The sequence below is a fragment of the Staurois parvus genome, unplaced genomic scaffold (genome assembly GCF_062004578.1).
Source record: "Staurois parvus isolate SC_StPar_1 unplaced genomic scaffold, SC_StPar_1.0 ptg000475l, whole genome shotgun sequence".
NCBI classification, from domain to species: Eukaryota; Metazoa; Chordata; class Amphibia; order Anura; family Ranidae; genus Staurois; species Staurois parvus.
The window spans coordinates 404,849-415,740 of NW_028318271.1; the positions used below are offsets into that span (position 1 = coordinate 404,849).

Genomic DNA, 10,892 nt, shown 5'->3' on the forward strand with positions numbered 1-10,892 from the left:
CCCCCCTGAAGACTTGCCAGAATGTGCACTCAGCAGACTTCTCCCTTCTAGGCTCTGGGAGTGTAGAGGTACTCGCACTATCCTTGTCCTGCAGCTGTGAATAGAACTGCTTTCAGGCCTTCTAGCTGGGCTGGTTCCTCTCCAAGCTTTGAAGGCTGTCCTTCCCCGTTGGACTGCAGGGCAGCTGAGCTCCCTCTTTCAGCTTCTCCTCAGCTTCTAGCCTCCATCCTGGAACCAGACCCCCCAAGGTTCCCTCCCAGGTTACACAGCAACACCTCTCAGAAATGAATTGTCTACACGACTCCTCTCATATTTATGGGTTGGTCTGCTGACTGGATTGACACCCCTCATATTTATGGATTGGTCTGCCACACTACCAGAGCCTCCTCTCTGGGATTGGTCAGACTGCCATGAATATGCAAACTGAAGTATCCGGCTTTTGGCTTCTGGAAGCTTCAATGGACCTCTAGAACTAGATGAAGGCGATAGAGTCCCAGCCTGCTGAGCCATCCAGACTGACCTCACACTGAACCCACAGTAATTCAGACTCACTCACTACCATGAGCCAAAAATAAAGTTACCTTACACTAGCCTCACGTAATGGGCTTTACATTTATATCTTTACACAAATGTTTTGCCTTTTGTTTCATTTTTAAAGTAAATGGCTCGTTTTACAAGGTGGGGGTTTACATATACTGTAACTATAACCATAATTTTAATCACTTGTCTACTGGACACTTTCGCCCCCTTCCTGCCCAGGCCAATTTTCAGCTGTCAGCACTGTTCCAGTTTGAATAACAATTGCACGGTCATGCAACACTGCACCCATATGAAATGTTTATATTTTTTTGAGACAGATAGAGCTTACTTTTGCTGGTATTTAATCACCTCTGGGTTTTTTATTTTTTGCTTAACAAACCAAAAACAACTGAAAATTTTGAAAAAAAAAGTTAGTTTCTGTTATACAATTTTGTAAATAAGTAATTTTTCTCCTTCACTGATGTGTGCGAATGAGGCTGCAGTGATGGGCACTGATAGGCTGCCCTGACAGGCGGCACGGATGAGGAGGCACTGGTAGGTGGTGCTGATGTGCATTGACAGGCTTCACTGATAGGCAGCACTGATGAGCACTGATAGGTGGCACTGAAAGGCAGCTCAGATGGGCACTGATATGTGGCATTGATGGGCACTGGCAGGTGGTACTGATGGGGCTACACTGGTCTTCTGGGCACTACATGTACATGTCCCCTCTGAAGAATGCCGATTACCGGCTCTCCTCTTCTCATGAGCTGTCAGCGTGACTGCTCATGAGGAGAGGAATGCCGATAACTGGCACTTCCTTATTTACATGCAATCAGCTGTGATTGGAAACAGCTGATCACATGACAGAGCCGACGTCATCAGCTCTTTCCATGGATCAGTGATCCGCTGTGTCCCAGGAATACAGCGCAGCACCAATCACCGCGCTGGGGACCCCCAGCAGCGTGCATGTGCAGTTAGAGTGAAAGGACATCATAAGATGTCCTCCCAGAACGAGAGAACCGCTGCCCGTCCATCATTTCCTTATATAGCGGACGGGAGGCGGTTAAAGAAGTTGTAAAGGCAAAATATGCTTTTTTTGTAAAATAACAAACATGTTATACTTACCTGCTCTGTGCAATGGTATTGCACAGAGTGGCTCTGATTCACATCTTCTGGGGTCCTCTGCTTCATGGCTCCTCGTTTTCTGTGTATGCCACCATAGCAAGCTGCTTTCTATGGTGGCATACATGTGGACTCACTCCTGAGCTGGGCTGTGGGCATCCATAGACACACACAGCACAGTTCAACCCCACCCTCTGCTCCCTCCTCACAGGATTTGATTGACTGCAGCAGCAGCAGGAGCCACCACAGCCTGTAGGGAGAGGAACACAGACAAGCACCACTGCAGACCAGCACTGAATCAAGTTAGGCAAGTATTCAGGGAGGTGAGGGGGAAATGCAATTACTAGGACATTTCCCTTAATGCAGGGAATGCTTTTGGATAATAAATGTTTAGACTTTAGAACCACTTTACTCCATAACGCTAATTTAGCACCTTCAAATTCATATTTAGCTTATCCCTGAAAATATTGGGCCACCTATTGCCATGTCCAGTTAGAATGCCCTTAATCACCACCAATGCACTCTCATTGGACAAGGCAATAAGAACATATTTGTGAACAAGCAGGCATTTCAGTGTAGCAGATATACAGTACACTATGTAATTTCTACATTAAAGTATTCTTAGCTGCTTGTTTGCAATGCACACTGGCCTGTACACACACAGCTTAGTGACCAATTTCGGCATCTAAAGAGATGAATGACCAGCCAAAATAGCTAAATATCAGAACCTGAAAGAAGACCATTCAAAGATGTCAAACAGCGAACAGCGAATGTGCTTGTGATCAACGCATCACTGGAGCGTCATTTTGCTATGCTGTCAGAAAGTCATAAAATTAATATAAAGAGACTGGTCAATGTTTCTTCTAAGATGCAAGAGATATACTATAAGTTGTATTCTAGATCAGGGGTCTCCAAACTTTCTAAACAAAGGACCAGTTTATTGTCATTCATACTTTAGGGGAGTTGGACTGTGGCGAGTGAGACTGGAAATTTTCCTGGTATCAGTGGGAGTAAACATCGCCACATTTGGTATTAGGTTTAGGAACCCAAAACCAACTGTCCACCTGTGAGCCAATACAGTGAATTCTCTGCAAACACAACCCAAAAATATTCAATAAACATATGTTAAATCCAAAAAAATGTTTTAGGTTCGCAAACACATCACACCAACTCATACAATAGTGTCAACCAATATATAGATAAATATCGTGCTGCGCTCCTCTATTATTATCATCAAAAACACATTGATTACGTGTAAAAAATGAACTAAAATAAAATCTAATATAAATAAAGTGTGAAAAAAACAATATGTGAAAAAAACAAATGTCCACTGTGCTTTTACAATCCCTTTATACTATGGAAATAAATGTATCATTGTATATCCAGAGACTGATACATAAGAGTCCTCTTTCTTTTTGAGAAATCTGTGCTAATTAGATGAATACACTCCAGGTTCCAAAAACTTTTGCAGCATAAATACAGCTCTATCATGCGTTCACCTCCGTCTACAGCCTCAACAGGCTAAATCACGCAGTTTATCCTATAAAAGGATGAAGTATGCTTGGCTGCTTATCACCTTCAAACAATCTCTCCAAACTGCAGTTTTCCTGGTTAACCTGGTGTCACTCCTCTCCTCATTATCTTGTATGGATCTATGGGTGGGTGGTTGGATGAATCTTCCCTCCTTCTCCCCTCCAGGGGAACAATCCTCCAGAATTACTCCAGCAAACTCCACATATATAATTGCAAAGAAAAACAGAAGATAGTGCTTTATCCTTATAAAACTCCTTTTATTGCCAAACTCTGTCTGTCACACTCACATTTTCATTAAAATAAAAAAGCCTTTAAGAAGAAAAGGTAGCAGTGTGTTAATACACACTGTGTCTGTACTCGCCAAAAAAGCCGACTGCACGCGGTGACATCTGAGCCCCTCCCCTACGCGTTACGCCACCGGTCACGTGGCTTCATCAGGGGGAAATGATTTAGGAATGGTTTAGGAACAATGCCCCAACATTGGTTATCACTGGGTGGAAATGTTATTGGTGTCAGTTGGAAAAAAAAGGTGCCCCATTGTTAGTGTCAGTTTGCAGAATAGTGTCTCATATCAGTGTGAGGAATAGTGAGCCAAGGGCTGGATAAAGGCAAGCAAAGGGTCACATCCAGCCCCAGGGCCATAGTTTGGGGACCACTGTTCTAGATGGTACAAAGTCCCAGCCAGGCTGGCCTAAATCCCTTGTCTACCACGATACAGTACATTTATAAAATGTAGTGAAAGGGTTAAAGCAAGCTCATGGCAGCTTTCACCTTCACCCCTCTCCAAGCACATGTATGTAAACGGCAGTTGTGTCACACATGTAAGGTACCACTGGGAATGTGAGAGCAATGATTCTGGGCCATAATGTACGGTTAACTCTAGTCTGATAATCTGAAAAGGATTTTAAAGCATTGTCTATTGACAAGTTTCGGATGCCATAGTTTTCATGCTACTTTATGGATTCACACAATTTTTAGGCTTGATCTAGTTACTCCATGCAACCCTACATTTAAAATGTATCAACAAATTAGGTATTATATTGTATTTTTGTGCATTAAAACTAATTTTAGTGTATTTTTTTCATGAAAAAATACATTTATAAAGATTTATGCAAATATAGTGCTACATAAAAAAAAAATACTGCCACCAATTTATTCTTCATTCTTCATGCAAAAATTAAAACACTGCCCTGGTAGACAAGTGTTAAATGTATCCAGACATTTTGGTTGTGGCTTGGAACTAACATTTCTTCACCTTTTTGTGGGAGTGCCCCTTAATTTGACCCTTTTTTTCCCACTGTACGTACTGTGAACCACTACTTAAAGGCTTAAAGAAAAACAAAACATCCCTATACTTACCTACTCTGTGCAGTGGTTTTGCACAGAGCAGCCGGATCCTCTTCTTGGGTCCCCTGCCAGCGCTCCTGATCCCTCCCTACTGTTGGGTGCCCCCACAGCAAGCAGCTTGCTATGAGGGCACCCAACCATGCACACTCCCCAGCCTCTGCACCATGTGTCCATTCAAACACGTAGACGTGGCTCGGTCATGCCCCCTCTCTCTTTTCATTGACCAATGGATCCCGCTGCTGTCTCATCCAATGAGGAGAGGGAGTCCCAAGACTAGCCGACCAACCTTGGCTCTGAGGAAGAGGTTGTGTCCTCGAAACGCATTAGCCAGTTGGTCATCCAGGGTTCCATCGTATGGACTCAGATGTTGTTTGGATCATACAGTTTGACATGCCTGTGTTTTTATGTCTATTGTAAGTATGATACTTACTTTGTTTCTTCAATAAATATTTTAAACAATAATGCACTAGGTCGGTGCGCCCTTTTTCTGTTTCTCCATTTGCATCTAGTGTATTTGGACCACCCCGGTCTGTTGAGGGCAGCAAGCAGTGCATATTCCAGAAAATTCCAGAACATTCCTATTGGGTCTACTGAGTCCTTTCCTAGCGCAGGAGAAAAGTGTTTGTTGTGTTGGATTTGCCAAGTCTATCCTTGTTAACATACAATGTAAGAGGCCCAGCCTCCACACCTTTAACCATTTGTTAGGACAAACAGTGCTCAAAACTAGTTACAGTTGATAATAAAGACCAACCTGCACAGTACAGACAGACCCCTCATAAAGAAAGAGAAGTAAGTAGAATTTTTCCTTGCTGGAGGGTCCAGAATAAAGCATCTAAAAAAGATACGTAGCATTTTAAAAATATTTTTTGTTATGTTATGTGATTGCGGTCATGTAACAATTATAAAGTGGATGTTATTCCAATTTGGCTACAAAAGTGGAAAATAAAATGTATTGGATTGAAGGGCTTTATGCGCTTCTATAAATCATACATATCATACAATATTAGAAGTTAGGTACACCGAATGGGCTGGTTAATTTTCTCTATAGTTTTCTTTTTCCTCATTTTCTTCATTGTCTGAAGTTTAGCGTTAGGGCAGAGGCAGGCCCCGAGTGAAAAGGAGAGCTAATGAACAACAAAATAATTATTTTATGAAGCAACATGTAAGAGCTAGCCATGTATATATTCACACTATTTGTGTGATCTTGTGATATACGATGCTCTGGAACCATTACACTGTTGTGTCTTGTTGTAGTGTTTATCTGTTCTGTCAACAGGTAAATAGAGATTATATAAAAATCCAGACAGACAGTTCCTTATTGCCTGATGAAATAAAAAGTGCTTTAAAAATAAAGTTATTGTATTTTATTATGTTCAGGAATTGGAAGACTTTATATCTGAGTCCGGAGATGCTGGTTTCATCGTGGTGACTCTGGGATCGATGTTGTCCTCACTTCCTCTAGTGGAATTCCACGAGGAGATGAACAGTGGATTAGCTAAGATTGAGCAGAAGGTGATCTGGAGGTATGAGAGGTCAAAATGGCCACAAAATGTGGAAATTCCTCCAAATGTGAAAATTATGGACTGGTTGTCACAGAACGATTTATTGGGTAAACGCCTTTCATATTTACCTTGAAGTAACAATGTATACTAACATGAAGTTACTGTATTACTAGATATTGCCTGTAATTCCTCCCTTTTGCTGCCCTAACTCTGCCTTCTATTCCCCCCACCTTCACTCCATCTTCCTTTCCTTCAGCTTGATTTTGGCCTGCCTATCCTAACCTAATTCTGTTCTTTCATCCCCTAACCTAACTCCATTGATGGGACAAGGTCGTCCATAGTGAAAAGGTGCACTCCAATACCTTAGCAGCATGGACCTCCAACTCCTTATGCATCCAAGAATGCCGTTTCATCTGTCTATCCCATGGCCTGACCCTGCTCTGTCCTCTTGTCCTTCACCTTGATTCTGTCCTTCTTTCCTCCACCCTAACTTTGTCCCCCCTTTTCCCACAATCTCACTTCCCCTAACCTAACTAAATTCTCCCTTACACAACCTTAACACTGTTTTCTATTTCCACACCCTAACTCTGTTTTCTCTTCCTCTGTATTAACTCTGTCTTCCCTTCCTCTACCCGAATTCTGTCTTACCTTCCCCTACCCTAACTCTGTCCTTCATTCCCCTATATTAATCTGTCCTCTCTCCTGCTACCCTAATGATGGCCATAGGCTTGTTTTTTTTCTGTTCAACCAACAGATTCCTCCATCCACTCTGTCAATATGCACTGATCAGTGGCTGCAGCCGTTGATCGACACAAGTTTTCCATCATGTCCCTTCACCAAACGTTGATCAGACAGTCGGTTTGTGTTGATTAGGAACTGCCACACACTGATCAAAGTTTGGCTAGTCCTTGCTTAACGTGCAGAGTTTTGATCCCTGTATGGTCAGCTCTAATCTGTTCCACAGTCTCCTGCCTCCCCTACCCTAACTCAGTCCTCCCTGCCCCTCTTTAATCCTTTCTTCTCTCCTAAGCTTTTCCCTTCTGATCAGACTTTTTATTTTTGCCTATTTCAGGGCACTCTAAAGTGCGTCTTCTAGTGACACATGGGGGAATGAACAGTTTGATGGAAGCTGTGTATCATGGAGTTCCTGTTCTTGGGATTCCACTTTTTGGGGATCAGTATGAAAACATGGTCAGAATAAAAGCCAAACAAATGGGAACCTTTATTCCACCCGAGCAACTTAAGGCTGAAAACTTTGCAAGCACTATTAAACATGTCATCGAAAATAAAAGGTAACTGTTGGCAATGTAATATATGGAGGACCTTGCATACCAGCACAAGTGGCGCCTGACTCCTGATTCTGTCACAGAATGTTTTTGTTACAGATTTGGACAGGAAAAACACAGTAAGAACCTCGGAGCTCTTCCCCCAACACCAACCACTGATCAGGGGCGATCCCTATGTTGCAATTAACTCCTAGGACCAAACCCTTACTAACAGTTTACAGGACCTAGCTCTTTTCCAACTGGCCATGCAACAAAGTTGTTAGGCTGGCCATAGACCGGCAGTTTTATTTTCTTTAACCAGCTGCCTGTAACTAAAACAGACTAACAAATTTCTCCATTTACACAAACACGATTGATGGAAGAACCCCCCTGGACATTGTATTCTGACCACGGAACTCACCAATATCAGAATACACTGGCTGAAGCTGATCAACAAAGGTTTTCCAGCTTGCTCCTTCAGCAGAAGTCAATCACTCGATCAACATCTGTTCAGGAGGGACTGCAACACACTGATCAAAGTTTGGCTGGTCCCTGCTGAATTTCGATCCGTCTATGGCCAGCATTACTTTTGCATAGTCATGCTGGCTGAATAATTAAACCTGTTAATTACTCATCCCTGAATGCCATTAGATCATAAGCTGGCTATACACTAGTAGACTTTCAAAACAACATTTGTATAAAAATTTGTGCAAAAATTTTCAGTACATTAGATTACTTAAAAAATGTCATATGAAACGAAAATTTAGTTAGCTTTTAACATTTGATTTGTGAATGAATAGACTTCCAAACAAAAACCACATACACTTTTAAAAATTTGTTCAAGGATAATTTTCCATCACTGAGGTCAAAAATGCATGTCAATTTGAGCCCACTAAGAATTAGAAACATGAAGGAATGTTCTTAAAACAAAACAAAAAAAAAATCAATGCAATTCTACTAGTGTGTGGCCAGCATTAGCTACCTGATTTCTAGAGACAGTCTCAGACGTTGGCAGTTAGTCCTGTAAATTGCCAGTTTTTTTTTATTTTTTGTGAATATTTTTTCCAAGGTATATGAAAATACCCAGCATGTCAATCCATAAAAAAGGAAGTATTCTGTGTACTGTGATACCAAGATTGATTAAATGAGTGCTATGCAGAAAGTCTACTTGTTTTGGTAGGGGACAGCAGGAGGAAAAAGTAAAATGTTATATTTGCAACTTGCTTGATTTCCCTCGATATTTTGTTGTTAAATTCATCTTTAAAGCTCTGTTGAAAACTAATTAAGCCAACTAAATGATTTGTCCTTGACCCGTCTTGTATTTTGTTATGTGTTCACAGCTACAAGACATCAGCAATGAAGCTAAGGACTATTAGAAGGTCACAGCCCTTTCCTCCAGACCAGCAATTATTGAGATGGGTGGAGCACATTATCCAATCTGGTGGAGGTGGTCATCTTCATCCCTATTCTTACAAACTCTCCTGGTATCAATATTGGCTGCTGGATGTCATTCTATTCCTCTTTGTCATCCTCACTATGGCCATCTACTTCATTGTGACACTATTTAGGGTTCTCTTTAGGAAATGTTGTTCTTCAAGAAAGCTAAAGAGGAACTAATAAAACTCAGCATTGTTCTGGAAATGAAAAGGTGCAGCTGCTCCTCACTAGTCTTCAGGGATATTGCTGTGATTGAACACTCCGATTTATTGGTTAAAGTCACTCTGCCACTCTGACACATTGGAGCTGGGGATCCTGTCTTCTACAAATATTTAAAAATATTCAAGGACAGGACTTTAAATATAGCACTGGAAAAGCAAGAAAATTTCACTAAAATGACAGTTTTGTTACTGAATGAATTCAAATTCCAGAATTATAAATCCGAATTCAGCATTCATTAGATCTATGTACAGGTTGCTATATGACCAATACAGCCCAAAAGTGGCATGCCTTAAAACAACTGTATGTAGTTACATATCAACCATAAATAATAGTGTTACAGTTCATGAACATGTCTACTTCTTCAGGACTGGATAAAGGTAAATGTGTTGACTCCTGGAATAGATGCAGTGGTCGAGTCTTTACATTTATGATGGAAATATATCACAAAATGCTTTGATTGACATACAGTTCAGTTGGGAACAATACCAGTGTTGTTTGAACCACATAAGATAATCATAAGGCACACACCATAATGAAATGACAAAGTTAGTTATGAGAAGCAACTACAAAAATGGATCTGTATCTTTTCAAAGGGCCACTATCATAAAAATATATGAAATTCTGATAGGGCTGATGAGAGACATGGCCTACTAGCCCCAAAGACTAATAACAATACTGGTATGTTCTGCCTTTGTGCAAGTAAAACAAATGTTTAAGAAAAAGTGAGGGATTTTGAAGTACGACCCAGTTCTTGGAAACATTTTGCTCAATAAACCAGAAATTGTTTTCAGATGAGCCCCTAATTTACCTGATTGAACAGGTCAAAATGTAATCGAACCTCCTTAGAAGATCACATTTTTTACACAGATGAAGGGGTTCTATACCTGTAATAAATGTGTAATTTGCACCCTGGGTAAGAAAACAATGTGTAACATTTTTCTTCTGGGGTTACAGAAAGTGAGTATTAGATTGCTTCATTCATTTCCAGTGAAACCAGATTTGTGGTATACTTACTTGAGTGTCCTGGCGAGAAACAATATGTCAAAAAGGACAGCTAGGAGATCGGCTCAAGGATCATGTTTACAACATAAGGATAAGTTAAAGGAAGTATAGTCTATCAGCTCCTTTGAATAAATGTCATGGAAGGAACCCTAGTGATATCAAATTTTCAGAGATTGATAAATTACAGCCGCATTGGAGAGGAATTAATCGCTCTAGAGAAGTATCCAAAACGGAGGTGTGGTGGTTATATGAGCTAAATGTTTTCTCCCTTTAGGTTTAAATATCAACTGGGATATCAGTTGTTTTATTGATACAAGTTGAACTATATATTTATTTTCCCTCTGAGTTACCGCATAATACATTTTTCCTTTATTCAATATTCCAATATCCTCTTCTCTCCTATTAGGTGATTTTATGCTAATTACAGATTCTCCTCTGCTGGGATTTATGATTTTAGATTTTTATTCAATACATTTTTACGTAGAAATTTAGTTGAGTTGTGATATGTAGCATACCCAGACTCTATAATGAATTTTTGTCACTGATACAATATTTTAATAATTTAACTTTAAATATTTTATTAATTGTATGTGGATCGAATTTAAGGTGAGCTATTCATAGCATTGAACTATAGTAGAAGTAAATAAATAAAATTTTTCCCTTTAATTTTGGTGTTGCTTTCATGGATATGCATTTTTTTAGTTGCTTTAGTCTTTATGTATGGAGCTATAACTATTTTTTTAAAATCCTTTTTGGATATGTTGGGAGTGATCCCTTTAATGTGGATAAGGTAGAGCATCGTGTAATTGAATTCCATAATCTTCGGCGGAGCCAACTGTGGGATTTTAATAGTTTTGTATTACAAAGTTGAGCCATTTTGTCTTTGCCGGTTAATGGTCTAAGGGAAAATCCCTGCCTGTATTGCCGAAGTATGGCTATT

The 10,892-nt window shown here is 40.3% G+C and overlaps 1 protein-coding gene across 1 annotated transcript in view; it reads left to right on the forward strand.

Moving 5' to 3' along the window:
• The window catches only part of LOC149452373 (UDP-glycosyltransferase 3A1-like), a 38,945-nt gene extending 28,327 nt beyond the window's left edge, over positions 1-10,618 (forward strand). The window contains exons 5-7 of the mRNA XM_089689429.1: positions 5,902-6,133; positions 7,099-7,318; positions 8,632-10,618. Coding sequence (XP_089545555.1) covers positions 5,902-6,133; positions 7,099-7,318; positions 8,632-8,908 — 729 coding nt within the window. The 3' untranslated portion in view covers positions 8,909-10,618. The remainder of the gene's footprint in view (positions 1-5,901; positions 6,134-7,098; positions 7,319-8,631) is intronic.
• Positions 10,619-10,892: the final 274 nt, after the last annotated feature.